This window comes from Trachinotus anak, unplaced genomic scaffold (assembly GCF_046630095.1).
Source record: "Trachinotus anak isolate AG129_WGS33_773 ecotype Australia unplaced genomic scaffold, CSIRO_AGI_Tana_v1 ptg000009l, whole genome shotgun sequence".
Taxonomy (NCBI): domain Eukaryota; kingdom Metazoa; phylum Chordata; class Actinopteri; order Carangiformes; family Carangidae; genus Trachinotus; species Trachinotus anak.
In genome coordinates this window covers 23,230,802-23,248,085 of record NW_027273860.1, presented here as the reverse complement: position 1 = coordinate 23,248,085, position 17,284 = coordinate 23,230,802, and the positions used below count along the sequence as shown (strand labels likewise).

The following is a 17,284-nucleotide window of genomic DNA, read 5'->3' as shown; positions in this document are numbered from 1 at the left end:
AAAGCAGTTGCCAGTGCCGATACATCAAAAATATATTGGCCTTATTTTTCTTCTAGCACACAGGTTTCAATAAATCATTTTGTTCATTGCTGTGGACACACGATAGCTGCACAACCTCCAAATTGATTTGGGATCATGAAAATCACAATAAATGAGAATTAAACATTTAATTGGCACATAAAGAGTTTTAAAAAAAAGGCATGGAATACATTTTATAATCCAATAAAAAACAGCAACATGCAATACATACAATATACAACATACAACATTAAAACCTCAAAACCATTGACCTCAAGCAAATACTTGCCTTCAGGGAACCTTGCCTTCAGCTAACATTAGAGCTGGGCTTAAATTGACTGTATTTCAATTTCATGGGCTGTTTTGAGGCTAAAATGAGTGCTTTTTACTGATCTGTAACTGCAGGTTGAATGATTGCTGTTTTTTCCCAAGGTGGATGCAATGATTTGTTTTGTCCAACAGATGGAGACACGGGGCCACTAATCACAAGAGTTACCATCTCTTCAACTCTGTACAGTAACCATGTCAACACATCAGCCCCACTGAACACATTGCCTTTTCATACAAGCCTACACAACACATGAGTGGCACAGTTACTTGCTGTGTGTTTTGCATGCATTTCTTGCACTTGATGCATGTATATTGTGTTTTTCTATCCATCTTGGGCCAACACGCTCAGCAGCGCTTCTTTTTGTTGCTGCTGGCCACAACCTAGAATAATGAAAAGATGAAAAGATGAGGAATTTTACCAACATATCTCTCTCTCTCTCTCTCTCACAGACAAACACACACACACACAAACACTCACTCACTCTCTGTCTCTTTCTCTCTCACACACACACAGACACACACACACACACACACACACACAAAACAATTAAAAACACATTTAAAAAACAATGAATCATATCATTTTTCTTTTGATAAAAAACGAAAACGGGTCCCTCACACCGCTGAGCCAGGACTCCTTTCAACAGCTGTGGGAGAGTGTATTAGACAGGCTCAAATAAACCTGGAGTTGACCTTTGACCTCTCCAATTGTATGGGGTATTTTATTATTTCTATTTTTATTTCTTTTGACCTCCCCAGAAACCAAGTTTCACACCTCCGCCCTGCTCCAAATAAGCTACAGCTGTTCTGACCAATCACAGGCCTAGTATGCTAATGAGAGTCAAACTGCTGAGAGTCCTTTGCCATATTCACCCATATACCTACCTCTGTCTGACCCCAGCCCTAGCCCTAGAGAGCAACGCCCCCCTGTGGCCGTCCCCAGGCGCTGATCTTAACCCTAGCCACTCATATTAGGTCATATTTGTTGTAATTTATGTCTACATTTTTCCCTTGTCCTTCTCTATCTTGAAGAGGTTTTTTTTTCTTTCCATAACAAAAAGAACTCATTGGATGATGTTTTTTCTTCAGATTTCATGTATTAGAAAATATATCAGGGCTTTACATACATTTCATTAGGGAGGATTTCACAACAGAAGTGACATATAAAGCAGTTGCCAGTGCCGATACATCAAAAATATATTGGCCTTATTTTTCTTCTAGCACACAGATTTCAATAAATCATTTTGTTCATTGCTGTGGACACACGATAGCTGCACAACCTCCAAATTGATTTGGGATCATGAAAATCACAATAAATGAGAATTAAACATTTAATTGGCACATAAAGAGTTTTAAAAAAAAGGCATGGAATACATTTTATAATCCAATAAAAAACAGCAACATGCAATACATACAATATACAACATACAACATTAAAACCTCAAAACCATTGACCTCAAGGAAATACTTGCCTTCAGCTAACATTAGAGCTGGGCTTAAATTGACTGTATTTCAATTTCATGGGCTGTTTTGAGGCTAAAATGAGTGCTTTTTACTGATCTGTAACTGCAGGTTGAATGATTGCTGTTTTTTCCCAAGGTGGATGCAATGATTTGTTTTGTCCAACACATGGAGACACGGGGCCACTAATCACAAGAGTTACCATCTCTTCAACTCTGTACAGTAACCATGTCAACACATCAGCCCCACTGAACACATTGCCTTTTCATACAAGCCTACACAACACATGAGTGGCACAGTTACTTGCTGTGTGTTTTGCATGCATTTCTTGCACTTGATGCATGTATATTGTGTTTTTCTATCCATCTTGGGCCAACACGCTCAGCAGCGCTTCTTTTTGTTGCTGCTGGCCACAACCTAGAATAATGAAAAGATGAAAAGATGAGGAATTTTACCAACATATCTCTCTCTCTCTCTCTCTCACAGACAAACACACACACACACAAACACTCACTCACTCTCTGTCTCTTTCTCTCTCACACACACACAGACACACACACACACACACACACAAAACAATTAAAAACAAATTTAAAAAACAATGAATCATATCATTTTTCTTTTGATAAAAAACGAAAACGGGTCCCTCACACCGCTGAGCCAGGACTCCTTTCAACAGCTGTGGGAGAGTGTATTAGACAGGCTCAAATAAACCTGGAGTTGACCTTTGACCTCTCCAATTGTATGGGGTATTTTATTATTTCTATTTTTATTTCTTTTGACCTCCCCAGAAACCAAGTTTCACACCTCCGCCCTGCTCCACATAAGCTACAGCTGTTCTGACCAATCACAGGCCTAGTATGCTAATGAGAGTCAAACTGCTGAGAGTCCTTTGCCATATTCACCCATATACCTAACCCTAACCCTAACCATAACCCTGCTGAGAGTCCTTTGCCATATTCACCCATATACCTACCTCTGTCTGACCCCAGCCCTAGCCCTAGAGAGCAACGCCCCCCTGTGGCCGTCCCCAGGCGCTGATCTTAACCCTAGCCACTCATATTAGGTCATATTTGTTGTAATTTATTTCTACATTTTTCCCTTGTCCTTCTCTATCTTGAAGAGGTTTTTTTTTTCTTTCCATAACAAAAAAAAAACTCATTGGATGATGTTTTTTCTTCAGATTTCATGTATTAGAAAATATATCAGGGCTTTACATACATTTCATTAGGGAGGATTTCACAACAGAAGTGACATATAAAGCAGTTGCCAGTGCCGATACATCAAAAATATATTGGCCTTATTTTTCTTCTAGCACACAGGTTTCAATAAATCATTTTGTTCATTGCTGTGGACACACGATAGCTGCACAACCTCCAAATTGATTTGGGATCATGAAAATCACAATAAATGAGAATTAAACATTTAATTGGCACATAAAGAGTTTTAAAAAAAAGGCATGGAATACATTTTATAATCCAATAAAAAACAGCAACATGCAATACATACAATATACAACATACAACATTAAAACCTCAAAACCATTGACCTCAAGCAAATACTTGCCTTCAGCTAACATTAGAGCTGGGCTTAAATTGACTGTATTTCAATTTCATGGGCTGTTTTGAGGCTAAAATGAGTGCTTTTTACTGATCTGTAACTGCAGGTTGAATGATTGCTGTTTTTTCCCAAGGTGGATGCAATGATTTGTTTTGTCCAACACATGGAGACACGGGGCCACTAATCACAAGAGTTACCATCTCTTCAACTCTGTACAGTAACCATGTCAACACATCAGCCCCACTGAACACATTGCCTTTTCATACAAGCCTACACAACACATGAGTGGCACAGTTACTTGCTGTGTGTTTTGCATGCATTTCTTGCACTTGATGCATGTATATTGTGTTTTTCTATCCATCTTGGGCCAACACGCTCAGCAGCGCTTCTTTTTGTTGCTGCTGGCCACAACCTAGAATAATGAAAAGATGAAAAGATGAGGAATTTTACCAACATATCTCTCTCTCTCTCTCTCTCACAGACAAACACACACACACACAAACACTCACTCACTCTCTGTCTCTTTCTCTCTCACACACACACAGACACACACACACACAAAACAATTAAAAACAAATTTAAAAAACAATGAATCATATCATTTTTCTTTTGATAAAAAACGAAAACGGGTCCCTCACACCGCTGAGCCAGGACTCCTTTCGACAGCTGTGGGAGAGTGTATTAGACAGGCTCAAATAAACCTGGAGTTGACCTTTGACCTCTCCAATTGTATGGGGTATTTTATTATTTCTATTTTTATTTCTTTTGACCATCACATGGCGTCTTTCCTAAACATAACCTGAGAGGAGAGAGTGCCTAATGCCAACCAATTGTGTTATTCATATTTTTATTTCTTTTAAACCTCACTCTTTCCTCATCTCAAGCAGAAATGGCCTACTCTTAACCTCATTTGATTTGTTTTTTTATGAAATCATGAACATTTCTAGCTCTTGTAAACAAACTAAACGTGCCGTGGCTCGTCTTGACCACTCACCTGTTAGGACAGAACGGTGGAGCTGGGCAAACCATCGTCGAGCTTTGCGTCGTTTTATTTTGAAGGAACACTTCCTGTGGCAGAGGAAGTCCCAACGACGCCGCCATATCTAAAGTCACTTGACCGCGCCTGTCAGATCCTGCTACAATCTGCAGACTATAGCGATTTCTGACAAGAGGACACATGACAAAGCACCGCCGCCAAACGCCACACTACCAACTCATCCCAGTCCACTCAAAGTGGCCTGAAATGTGCTCCCAAAGCCATTCTGCTGACACTTTTTTTTTTCTCTGACTTCTTTCATTGAGCATGAAATCCCCCTAAACGATCAACATTTGCATCAGGTGTCGGCAGCAGTCCGCTGGAGGTGCGCCGACCTCCCCAGAAACCAAGTTTCACACCTCCGCCCTGCTCCACAGAAGCTACAGCTGTTCTGACCAATCACAGGCCTAGTATGCTAATGAGAGTCAAACCGGTGAGAGTCCTTTGCTATATTCACCCATATACCTAACCCTACCTATCCTACCTCTCTCTGACCCCAGCCCAACTGTGCCCCCCTGTGGCCTTCCCCCAGGAGCTGATCTTCAGGGGTTTACATACATTTCATTAGAGAGGATTAAACAACAGAAGTGACATATAAAGCAGTTGCCAGTGGTGATACATCCAAATATATTGGTGTTGTTTTTCTTCTAGCACACAGGTTTCAGTAAATCATTTTGTTCATTGTTAACTTCTGGTGTTTAAAAGATTATAATGAAGTGAATGTGTATTGAATTAGTTTATGGCCACACACACTTGGTAAATTGAATGTAGTGTAAGTCAGTGCTGCAGCGGGACCTTGTGTGGGTAAGAGATCAAAAACTGTGTCATATTTCATGCTGGAAAAATCTGGAAAATGTTTGTGTTACATTTACAAAATCAGACAAACATACCAGAACAAAAGTTAAAAAAATAGGCTGGCCAGTATTTCCATAAAGTTGTTCCTCCTGGAACAAAACAAGCAGAGCTGGAATACACTGAAATCAGCCCTGTTCCTCACTGTCAATCTGCAGATGTAGAGTGAAGGTGACTTTTACCAGATGCTTGTTAAATTATTGAAATGACTGTATAAAAGACAAAAAGCATCTCATTCATTTATCAGCTGTTGTCTTTACTTCTTGTTCTCACTGACAGGTCACAGACACACACACACACACACACACAAACACTCACTCACTCACTCTCTGTGTCTTTCTCTCTCACACACACACACACAGACACACACACACACAAAACAATTGAAAACAAATTAAAAAAAAAATGAATCAAATCATTTTTGTTTTGATAAAAAACGAAAACGGGTCCCTCACACCGCTGAGCCAGGACTCCTTTCAACAGCTGTGGGAGAGTGTATTAGACAGGCTCAAATAAACCTGGAGTTGACCCTTGATATTGACCATATTAAATGTATTCTTCTAAATGTTGTGAAAGACACTACCTGATGGAAAGAGGAGACTCTGAGCTTTCATCTGATGTGTAATATGTTTGAATTGAAGCAGGTAAGGATGAAATAAAATGGGTTATATTGGAGCATATCTAAAGGCTGGCTGGAGGCCTGGGTAGCCTGTTGAAAGTCACCTAAACTCTCCAGGGTTTTGTTAGCCACCAGAACATTCACAATAGATACTGTTGTGCTCATTTAAAAGGTCTCCTCCTAACGTTTATTTAGATATGTCACTCAACAAAATCAGACAATACTAGACTGAAAAAGGCGAGGTTTGAAAGAAATGAAACAGGACAAATATGACTTTTTAAATAGTTAAACATATTCATTTATTCATTTTCCTCCTGTTCGTCCTCTTCAACGTCAGTGACTGTTGGGCTGAACTTCTCCCACACCCACCAAAACTGTCCTCTCCTACAATCAAAGAAATATTTAAGATTGACTTTCAAAGACTGAATTTCAAAAACACTATATGCTTCATACAAAGTAAAAATGTCTTCTGCATAATTCTTACCAGGCTTGGTGCAGGTGCAGGTGGTGGTGGCGGATGAAGTGGTCAAGGTGGTGGACGGCCTCGGTGTGAGTAGCAGGGCCCTCCTGCATAGGCCTCCAGCTCCAGGGCCACGGCCTTCAAGAAAAACTGATATAACCACACTGTTTGTGAATGAGGACAAGTGGTTTTTAAAAGTCAATTGAATTCTATGAAGTTAAACTTACAGTCCTGTCCAGTCCTCCTGAGAGGAGAATCATCCATTTTGAACATCCCTAGAGAGTGATAAAGTATCTTTTTTTACCTTTTTGTTATCATCTTTATTATCAGCTGTAAATGAAACAAATACAAGTTTCAGCATGTTTCATGTAAAGTAAAAATGGGTCCTGTTAAGTTCTCACCATGCTTGGTGAAGATGGAGGTGGTGAAGGTGGTCTAGGTGGTAGGGTTGGTGGGGATGGTGGAGGACACGGCTGCATTAAAAGAGTGAAAAAGTCAGTGTGTAAAACCTGTGTACCTGGTAGTTTTCAAAGTAAATTGAACTACTTGAAAGTATAACTACAGTCCACGGTTGTCCACTGCTGTGAGACATCATCAGCTGTGAATGAGAAGAAAAAGAGATGTCATCTTATTTAGCTTTTGTTCTTGGGTGTTTCCTTTGACTTTGTCTGATTTTGTAAATAGACACCAACATGTTGATAGTGACATAAATGCAGCACATGGGCTGAATGGAGGAGGACTTTTTCCCAGTCTCAACTATGTCTGATTCAGCTTCTTTATACCTCACAGGTTGTAGCTTTGAAGGTTTGTGTTTGTTGGAAAGTACAAAATGTGAGGTTAAATTTGATGTATTATTGAAATCATTCAGATGTTTCCAGCAAGAAATACAAGACTATTTTTGATCACACAAGGTCCCTTTCCTGAGATAAAACACAATTATTGATTTTTCAAGGTTCAACATTATATTGCCAAAACAATATTATTGATTGGATCAGTATTTTTCTGAATTAAATAGATTAGTGAATGATGATGATTTTAATGATTTTATTATGCATCATTACATTCTCGTCCTCTGTGTCCCCATGAGGTGGTGAGGGAGGTGAAGGAGGTGGATGTGGTAAAGGAGGTGCAGAGGATCGGGGGAAGTCCTCACTGTAATCACTGTCCTGTAAAATGGTACAGTAGAAAGCTGACAGGGGAAAACCACAGTGTAGAAACACAGGCACAGCTTATAGACAGGTGTTCTCAACTTACAGTACAGCTGAACCACATGGTGGAGGCCTGTAAGGGAAGCAGCATCAAAAACTCACTGAAATACATCCTGTATGTCTGAGTTCTTTATACATGGTGTAAAATCACTTCACTAACATATATGAAGGTGTCAGTCTGTGCAGAAAACAAGTGCACAAAGCAAAAGGTGTGTGCTTACATGGGTGTCATTTTTGACCAGGACTTGTCCTTTACTTCACATATAAAGCAAGTCTCTAGGACAGCCTTCTTCCACCTGCGCAATATTGCTAAAATCAGACCCATTCTATGTCTAAAGGATGCTGAAAAACTAGTTCATGCATTTGTTACCTCAAGACTAGACTACTGTAACTCTTTATTGTCAGGATGTCCCAAAAAATCAGTAAAAAGCCTCCAATTGATCCAGAATGCGGCAGCACGAGTACTGACAGGAACTAGGAAACGAGATCACATCTCTCCTGTGTTAGCCTCTCTGCATTGGCTCCCTGTAAAATCCAGAATCGAATTTAAAATCCTCCTCCTCACCTACAAAGCCATTAATGGTCAGGCACCATCGTACCTTGGAGAGCTTATAGTTCCCTATTTTCCCAATAGGACACTTCGCTCTCTAAATGCAGGTCAACTTGTGGTTCCCAGAGTTTGTAAGAGCAGAATGGGGGGCAGAGCCTTCAGCTATCAGGCTCCTCTCCTGTGGAACCAGCTCCCAGTGTGGGTTCGGGAGGCAGACACCCTCTCTACCTTTAAGATCAGGCTTAAAACTGTCCTGTTTAGTAAAGCTTATAGTTAGGGCTGGCTCGGGTATGTCCTGACCCATCCCTTAGTTATGCTGCTATAGAGCTAGACTGCTGGGGGATTCCCATGATTCACTGGGCGCTCTCTCTCTATTTCTTTCTCTCTCCCTCTCTCTCTCTTGATGACTTCATGCCATTAACTTTGTTTCCTTTTCTCTCCTCAGTAGTTTGTGCTTCTCCTCTCTCTCCCTCTCTCTGTCCTCATTCTGCAGGTATCTCTGCCTCGGGAGCAGCAGGATCCAGATCCACCACTACTCATCATTACTATTAACCACTGTTATCTGTCATTATTATTGATAACACCATTACCTACACAGCTGTTCCTGGTCTCTCTCTCTCTCTCTTCTCTCCCCTCTCCTCCCCCTCCCCCTCTTTCTATCTTCTCCTAAACCCAACCGGTCGAGGCAGACGGCCGCCCACCCTGAGCCCGGTTCTGTTGGAGGTTTCTTCCTGTTAAAAGGGAGTTTTTCCTCCCCCCTGTCGCCAAGCGCTTGCTCTTTGTGGGAACTGTTGGGTTTTTCTCTGTAACAAAGTAAGGTCTTGACCTGCCCCTGTAAAGTGCCTTGAGATAATGTATATTATGATTTGGCGCTATACAAATAAAATTGAATTGAATTGAATTGAACTTACATGTGTTTCACAGAATACAAACAAACTCAGGTGAGACAACACAGATGAGGGAATTCATTTAAGGTGGACTTACAGGACTGTGGTCCCCACTGCCTACCCCGCTCTCATCTGACATTGTGACCTGTCAGTGAGAACAAGAAGTAAAGACAACAGCTGATAAATAAATGAGATGCTTTTTGTCTTTTATGTAGTCATTTCAACAATTTAACATCTAATATATGTCACCTTCACTCTACGTCTGGTGGTGGAGAAGGAGGTTGATACGGAGGTGGAAATGGTGAAGGAAGAGAAGGAGGTGGCAGATTTTTCAACAAGAAATACAAGACTGTTTTTGATCACTTACCCACACAAGGTCTCCTTCCTGAAATAAAACATAACCATTGATTATTCAAGGTTCAACATTTTATTGCCAGAACAATATTATTGATTGGAACATGTGTTACTCAGTATTTTTCTGAATTAAATAGATTAGTGAATGAAACATGTGATTTTATTATGCATCATTACATTCTCGTCCTCTGTGTCCCCATGAGGTGGTGAGGGAGGTGAAGGAGGTGGATGTGGTAAAGGAGGTGCAGAGGATCGGGGGAAGTCCTCACTGTAATCACTGTCCTGTAAAATGGTACAGTAGAAAGCTGACAGGGGAAAACCACAGTGTAGAAACACAGGCACAGCTTATAGACAGGTGTTCTCAACTTACAGTACAGCTGAACCACATGGTGGAGGCCTGTAAGGGAAGCAGCATCAAAAACTCACTGAAATACATCCTGTATGTCTGAGTTCTTTATACATGGTGTAAAATCACTTCACTAACATATATGAAGGTGTCAGTCTGTGCAGAAAACAAGTGCACAAAGCAAAAGGTGTGTGCTTACATGTGTTTCACAGAATACAAACCAATTCAGGTGAGACAATATAGATGAGGGAATTAATTTAAGGTGGACTTACAGGACTGTGGTCCCCACTGCCCCTGCTCTCATCTGACATTGTGACCTGTCAGTGAGAACATAGAGTGATAAAGTATTTTATTTTTACCTTTATCTATTATCTTTATCATCAGTGGTAAATGAAAAAACAAGTTTCGACATGTTTCATATAAAATACAAATGTCTCCTGCATAATTCTTACCAAGCTTGGTGGAGGTGGAGGTGGAGGAGGTGGAGGTAGTGAGGTTGGTGGAGGAAACGGCTGCATTAAAAGAGTGAAAAAGTCAGTGTGTAAAACCTGTGTACCTGGTAGTTTTTCAAAGTAAATTGAACTACTTGAAAGTATAACTACAGTCCACGGTTGTCCGCTGCTGTGAGACATCATCAGCTGTGAATGAGAAGAAAAAGAGATGTCATCTTATTTAGCTTTTGTTCTTGGGTGTTCCAGATTTTACAGGTTGTTTTAGCTTAGAAGGTTTGTGCTTGTTGGAAAGTACAAAATGTGAGGGTTAATTTGATGTATGATGTCAATAATTCATAGAAGGTTGGATCTAAGGTTTATTTTGATATGTCACTCAACTAGTCCACACAACTAGTTCTCCACAGAGGAGCGTCATCCAATCACCCTAGGGACTGAAAACGTATTTTTACCTTTATTGATTATCTTTATCATCAGCTGTAAATGAAATGAATAAAAGTGTTAGATGTTGTTTTCCTTACATTCATAGAAGGTTGGATCTAAGGTTTATTTTGATATGTCACTCAACTAAATCAGACAATGCTGGACTGAAAGAAGTGGCTATATTTAAAGGCATGATTTGACCTCTGACCCAGGCCCTGTTTTCCTTGTGTTTCAGGTCCATACTGGAACCCTGCTGCCTGCCACAACCCTGGCCCTTTTTTCTGTCAGAGCACCAAACAGCCAAAGATGAATTTGTCTGAGCTGAGTCAGAACCTACCTCTTAGTCAGGACTCCCTCACTGGGGACTGTCACCTCCCCCCTACCTCCACCCTTTATTAAATTGTGGTAAGTTTCTGTTTATTTTTATTTTACTTTGTAAATAGTTTTTTTTATTCTGAATCAGTGGACGGCACACCTGTATTTATTTGATCTGATTTGACAGATTTTATGTTATGGTAAGTGCAACACTGAGAGCAACCTGCCATTTCCCACATAATCTGACATGGCAAAAACTATATTGTAATATATTCCTTATTCCTTGACTGATTCATTTGTTTATTCTTGTTGTTTTTTTTTAAATTAAATGTTCTTTAATATTTCTTGTATATAGTTCAGTTTCCTTTGATATTAAACCAAATGCTTCTATCTATTTATTTCTTTTTTTTTAAAAAAAAACAGCCTTGTTGATGTAGTTGTTGTCTGGCACCTGTTTGCTCACACATGTTAAGTTGATGTTTGATTGACAGGTTTATGTTGTTCTTTGAAATTCTGATTTTTGTTCTTGATCATGGTGAGGATCAGCATTAAAATAAGTCATGGCCCCACTTCAGAAGTAAATCAGGGTAAAGGTAAATCAGGAAGACATGTTGGAAACTGCAAAGAATGCAAAGGTCAGAGGGCAGCAGAACAGAGAGGTCCTAATCCACAGTTCCTGGGTAAGTACTTTTTGTTAGAAATCATTTATTTATCCTTCCATGTGTTCTTCTGGGTTAATGGCTGCTGCTCTGCTGTGTACATCAGAGTGTGACAGTAGGTGGCGTTACTGGCAACAGGTTTAACTTGGATTCTTTCTGACAGCCAGGATGTATGAAATGAAACAGGACAAATGTGCCTCTTTTAAATTATATTTTGTTTTATAGCTTTTATTCAATAACAATTAATTTGTTTGTTCTTTTTTTTAATCGTCATCCTCTTCCTCCTCCTCAATGTCAGACACTGTGGGGCTAAATTTCTCCCACTTCTTCCAGTGCCTGCTTCTCCTCTTCATCTATAATCAAACAAATATTCAAGACTGACTTTCAAAGACTGCATTTCAATTATTTTACAGCATGCTTCATATAAAGTACAAATGTCTTCTGCATAATTCTTACCAAGCTTGGTGCAGGTGGAGGAGGATGAAGTGGGGGTGGAGGTGGCGGTGGTGGAGGGCGTGAGTGGCAGGGCCCTTGTGCATAGGCCTCCAGTTTCAGGGCCACAGCCTCCAAAATAAACTAATAAAACAAGACAAAAAGACAAAAAGTCAGTTCGTTTACAACCTTTAGCACACAGTTTGTGAATGAGGCCAAATGGTTTTTAAAAGTCGATTGAATTCATTTAAATTAAACTTACTGTCCTTTCCAGTTCTCCACAGAGGAGCGTCATCCAATCACCCTAGGGATTGAAAACGTATTTTTACCTTTATTGATTATCTTTATCATCAGCTGTAAATGAAATGAATAAAAGTGTCAACATATTTCATATAGTGTAAAAATGTCTCCTGCATAATTCTTACCAGACTTGGTGGAGGAGGTGGAGGTGGTGAGGTTGGTGGAGGAAACGACTGCATTAAAAGAGTGAAAAAGTCAGTGTGTAAAACCTGTGTACCTGGTAGTTTTCAAAGTAAACTGAACTACTTGAAAGTATAATTACAGTCCACGGTTGTCCACTGCTGTGAGACATCATCAGCTGTGAATGAGAAGAAAAAGAGATGTCATCTTATTTAGCTTTTGTTCTTGGGTGTTTCCTTTGACTTTGTCTGATTTAGTTCCACATTTTACAGGTTGTTTTAGCTTAGAAGGTTTGTGCTTGTTGGAAAGTACAAAATGTGAGGGTTAATTTGATGTATGATGTCAATAATTCATAGAAGGTTGGATCTAAGGTTTATTTTGATATGTCACTCAACTAGTCCACACAACTAGTTCTCCACAGAGGAGCGTCATCCAATCACCCTAGGGACTGAAAACGTATTTTTACCTTTATTGATTATCTTTATCATCAGCTGTAAATGAAATGAATAAAAGTGTCAACATATTTCATATAGTGTAAAAATGTCTCCTGCATAATTCTTACCAGACTTGGTGGAGGAGGTGGAGGTGGAGGAGGTGGAGGTGGTGAGGTTGGTGGAGGACACGGCTGCATTAAAAGAGTGAAAAAGTCAGTGTGTAAAACCTGTGTACCTGGTAGTTTTTTAAAGTAAATTGAACTACTTGAAAGTATAATTACAGTCCACGGTTGTCCACTGCTGTGAGACATCATTAGCTGTGAATGAGAAGAAAAAGAGATGACATCTTATTTAGCTTTTGTTCTTGGGTGTTTCCTTTGACTTTGTCTGATTTAGTTCCACATTTTACAGGTTGTTTTAGCTTAGAAGGTTTGTGCTTGTTGGAAAGTACAAAATGTGGGGGTTAGTTTGCTGTATGTGCATAGCTAATTGTCAGGGGTGAAAACAAAAAGAACATTACATTTACTGTCCTTACTATAAAAAAGTCGGTTTTTTTTCTGCATTTGTACTTCCTAAGTTCTTACCGAAATAAGTCGCTTAGTGTGTCGCTTACAGTAGCTCTGTTTATCACAAGTTGTGTGTGTGTGTGTTTACTAATCAAATGGCAGTCGCGCCCGGGCGGTGCTAGCAGTAGCGAACAGTAAAACAATGCACAACAATGCAATAAAACTAAAGACGATGCCAGTATGGTCTAAAGTAAGCATTATTGTGTCTCGGACATAGACTGTAAAAACGGGTCGTACCTACTGTTTTTAATCGCTGGTTTGTGCACCGCCCGGCGGGCATACCAAGTGACGAAAATCAAACATCTTTAGTATTGCAGGTGCATGCTGGGTCCGGCCAATACGGTAGATGGTGAAATGTCCTGCGTGGATCCTCCAGCGGTGACTTGGGAGTTTATTGAGGAGTGTTTCACCGTCAGTGAGGGTGTGAGTGGACAGTCTCATTCAGCTCTAATGTTCAACATGTTGAGGAGCGCAGCAGGACAGAGGCTGAGTGGACGCTGACATCAACATGACTCTAACTCTAACCTGGAGCACACTGTGGAGGACTTTGCAGTGCATGAGGCACAAAATGACGTCCAGACAGGTGAGAACAATAAAACTGTTACTCTCCCTCCCGAGGGACGTCAACAATCACTGCGTTGCCTAGTAACACGTTGATTTGTGCGCATGTGCCATAACCAAGTCCTTCTAGGTTTTGTTATGTCAGTGGTTATAGCAGGAGTGTAACAAATGCTGCCTCTCTTGCTTTCTTGGTGGTTCCTGTTGCCATGGCGCCGCGGATGGCTGCCTCGGTGTGTTGGTGCGCACTTTTTTGCCTTATTTTCTTTATAAATTCAGTTTTCTGCTTTGGTTTCCGGAGCTCTTTCACCAGAGAAGAGCTCATTAACATCAGAGAAACAGCTCCAGAGGATTTCCACCTTTCTCGACTCACCTGTGGGATTATTGGACATTTTGGTCAGAGGTCACTGACCGTTGCTGACGTGCCGGTGCGCTTGCGCGTCTCCGCCGGCGCGGACTCCGCACACCGCTCCCAGGTATCTTTCTCTCCAAGGTGCGTTCACTGCCCAACAAGCTGGATGAACTTCAGCTACTGGTGCAGAAGAACAGAGACTTTTCTTCATCTTCCGTCCTGTGCTTCACGGAGACGTGGCTGTGTGGATCGATTCCGGACTCTGCGCTGGAGCTGGCCGGCTTCCAGCTCTTCAGAGCGGATCGCGACACAGAGCTGTCCGGCAAAACCAAAGGTGGAGGAATCTGCTTTTATGCAAACAGTGGCTGGTGCAGAGACGTGACAGTGATCCTGCAGCACTGTTCTCCTGACCTGGAGACTTTCATCATAAACTGCAGGCCCTTCTACTCCCCCCGTGAGTTCACCTCATTCATCCTGGTCGGTGTTTACATCCCACCACAGGCCACAGCAGATACTGTGTGTGGAGCGGACCAACCCGGACTCCGTAGTTATTGTCCTTGGTGACTTTAACAAAGGGAACCTCAGCCACGAACTGCCCAAATACAGACAGTTTGTTAATTGCCCGACCAGAGAGGGGAACACTCTGGACCACTGTTACCCCACAATCAGTGGTGCTTATCACGCCGTCCCCCGGGCTGCACTGGGCCACTCTGACCATGTGATGGTCCACCTGATTCCCACATACAGACTGAAACTAAAACTGTGTAAACCTGTTGTTTACAAGAACCTCCAAGAACCTCCAACTGCATCAATCACCAGAACAAATTCCTTGTATGTGGAAACATACTTGGCAATAAAACTGATTCTGATTCTGATTCTGATTCTGATTCATGTGTGTGTTTGCTGCTAATTCTATAAGAAATGTCAGGCTGTTTCATTTATGTGACTGAATAGTATTTGTTGCACACACCATGTTGTCCACAGTTCTTTTTATTTCTTGTCATTTTTCAAAAAAAGGTTGTTTATTTATAAATGATAGTTTATTGTGTGCATAAAGGTGCTGTCTGTAGAAATGCAATTTATTAAATCGGACATGAATGAACCGATCTCTCTCAATTCATCACAGGAATTTGTGGCTGCACAAGTGCCCTCTGTCTGCCTTCTGACCACAAGAGTGTCCTGTCAAACTTCACCAACTGCACCTGAGTCTGCTCTCAAACCACATCAGCCACTGCAAGTAAGAGGGCTCATCAGCCTCTATTAGGTTCATGATTTGAATGTTTCTTTGTATTTTATTTTCTGCTTGACCTGTAGGTGGCCAGCCTAAAACGCTGAATGTCTGCTAAATATTTCTCTTGATTTTGTTCGGTGGAGAGATGTGGAGCTGTAAGGAGTGTAGTGTATCTCTGTCTGGTAGATATGAGCTGCTGAAACATTTTAGACTACAGCACCGCCAGAGGCAGCGTTACCCATGCCCACACCATGTCAGGCACAAAGATGAATGAGTTCTTAGAAGAACTGCACTACTCGCCCCTCTCCATGAACATTCTTGAAGGTGTTTTTCAGAAACCTAGTCCCACAACTGATAAGTCTGTGATAACAGAAGTAGCCACAGCTCTCTGTGCATCTAACACTATCTGTAGTGCAACAATGCACTTTTAAGCACAAAATAAAAAAAGTTTCCATTGTGCAGTCAACAGTTAGGATTGCTTAAAAATGCATGTTCTATCAACCTAGCCAGCAAAAAATGGGCAACTGGACTGTGTTAGAACACGAGAAAGGTTTACTGCAGGAATCACTCATGAACAACATCTTATATCATGGTAGCGAAAAGCATTCTGGGTAGAAAACCACACAGCATTGTGGGTAATGTAGTATTGAACTTGTATTTTTTTTATTGAATAATCAAATCAAACAGATTACATCCAACTAGGCAACTATCCAGATTCGAACAATATTCAAATGATAACTTTAAAGTGCTTAAACTCGAACAATAAACATTAAGTTGCAAACGTGTATATTGAAAACAAATGGCTTTTAATGTTGTGACCTCCTCATCCACTCTGCTGTTTGGTTGAGATAGTGTTTCTGAAAGCTCTTTTGTTGTTTTACATATTCTCTGGTTTGCAGACTGACAGCATTGATGTGAGACGAGAATGCATCCTCACAGGACTTGTGTCTACGTGAACGAAGATCCAGAGAAGCTGGTGAGGGAATACTTGGTATGTTAATTTACCGTATCTACCTACCTACCTTCACTAAGGGGATGATCAAAGTTGGAATAGATGGGGTTCCTCTTGGTACCAATTGGCTTTAAACTTCAGAAAAGATAAGGCCTTAAAACATTGTGAAATGAACCTTCTTGCCTACTGCATTCGTTCCACAAGTTTTTTAAGGTATGTGACAGGAATTGCTTTCCAAACTTTCTTAAGTTCATCAATGAGAGACTGCTGATTCGTGGGACGCACTTTTCTGACTGATTGATCCAATTTGTCCCACACAAGCTCAATTGGAGAGAGGTCTGGAGACTGAGGGGGCCAAACCATCTTTCGAAGAACACCTTCCTCTTCTTTTTTGTCTAGGTTACCCCGACAGAGCTTGGAATAATGCTTAGAATCAGAATCAGAATCAGTTTTATTACCAAGTATGTTTCCACATACAAGGAATTTAAAATATTATTTAAAATAAGAGGTAGAATTTACAAGTTCAAAATTAAAATAAGATTAAAATAAAATTAAGATAAAAAATATACAACAAAGATGTGGGATATTTGCAATAATGATAAAGACATGGGGAATGTAGTGCAAAAAAAAATAGACAATGTAAATAATATATAAATATAATCTGTATAGATATTTACACTGTGCATGTAACGGGAATGAGCAGTAGTTCTATAGGGGGACAGGGGGATCAGTGACAGTGGGGCTCTCTAGCCTTGTTGATAAGGCTGATAGCAGCAAGAAGAAGCTGTTTTTGTGGCGAGAGGTTTTGGTCC

The 17,284-nt window shown here is 40.6% G+C and overlaps 1 protein-coding gene and 2 long non-coding RNA genes across 14 annotated transcripts in view; 2 read left to right on the top strand and 1 right to left on the bottom strand.

Annotated features, from left to right (window-relative positions):
- Positions 1 to 5,837: 5,837 nt before the first annotated feature.
- The window catches only part of LOC139625688 (uncharacterized), a 13,527-nt gene continuing 2,080 nt past the window's right edge, over positions 5,838 to 17,284 (bottom strand). Inside the window, exons 1-19 of one of the 9 annotated variants that reach the window (XM_071485883.1) lie at positions 13,621 to 13,760; positions 12,522 to 12,557; positions 12,385 to 12,432; positions 12,222 to 12,263; positions 11,984 to 12,103; positions 10,284 to 10,319; positions 10,110 to 10,193; positions 9,954 to 9,998; positions 9,706 to 9,732; positions 9,513 to 9,617; positions 9,349 to 9,366; positions 9,079 to 9,126; positions 7,591 to 7,617; positions 7,398 to 7,502; positions 6,899 to 6,934; positions 6,738 to 6,809; positions 6,564 to 6,611; positions 6,361 to 6,486; positions 5,838 to 6,260 (exon numbers count right to left, since the gene is read on the bottom strand). In XM_071485883.1, the coding sequence (XP_071341984.1) occupies positions 6,403 to 6,486; positions 6,564 to 6,611; positions 6,738 to 6,809; positions 6,899 to 6,934; positions 7,398 to 7,502; positions 7,591 to 7,617; positions 9,079 to 9,126; positions 9,349 to 9,366; positions 9,513 to 9,617; positions 9,706 to 9,732; positions 9,954 to 9,998; positions 10,110 to 10,193; positions 10,284 to 10,319; positions 11,984 to 12,103; positions 12,222 to 12,263; positions 12,385 to 12,432; positions 12,522 to 12,557; positions 13,621 to 13,659 (1,020 nt within the window). In that variant the 5' untranslated portion in view covers positions 13,660 to 13,760 and the 3' untranslated portion in view covers positions 5,838 to 6,260; positions 6,361 to 6,402. Of the gene's footprint in view, positions 6,261 to 6,360; positions 6,487 to 6,563; positions 6,612 to 6,737; positions 6,810 to 6,898; positions 6,935 to 7,397; positions 7,503 to 7,590; positions 7,618 to 9,078; positions 9,127 to 9,348; positions 9,367 to 9,512; positions 9,618 to 9,705; positions 9,733 to 9,953; positions 9,999 to 10,109; positions 10,194 to 10,283; positions 10,320 to 11,983; positions 12,104 to 12,221; positions 12,314 to 12,384; positions 12,433 to 12,521; positions 12,558 to 12,784; positions 12,821 to 12,941; positions 13,005 to 13,094; positions 13,131 to 13,397; positions 13,458 to 13,620; positions 13,761 to 17,284 lie in introns of those variants that run through there. The other 8 variants (XM_071485882.1, XM_071485886.1, XM_071485887.1 and 5 more) reach the window with 8 other exon arrangements.
- On the top strand, positions 10,380 to 11,273 carry LOC139625692 (uncharacterized). The gene is made up of 2 exons (XR_011691979.1): positions 10,380 to 10,487; positions 10,675 to 11,273. It is a non-coding gene; the product is annotated as an uncharacterized lncRNA (long non-coding RNA).
- Positions 13,424 to 17,284, top strand: part of LOC139625690 (uncharacterized) — a 24,026-nt gene continuing 20,165 nt past the window's right edge. Inside the window, exons 1-3 of one of the 4 annotated variants that reach the window (XR_011691977.1) lie at positions 13,424 to 13,962; positions 15,416 to 15,526; positions 16,420 to 16,539. This is a non-coding gene — a long non-coding RNA (uncharacterized lncRNA). Of the gene's footprint in view, positions 13,963 to 15,415; positions 15,527 to 16,419; positions 16,540 to 17,284 lie in introns of those variants that run through there. The other 3 variants (XR_011691974.1, XR_011691975.1, XR_011691976.1) reach the window with 3 other exon arrangements.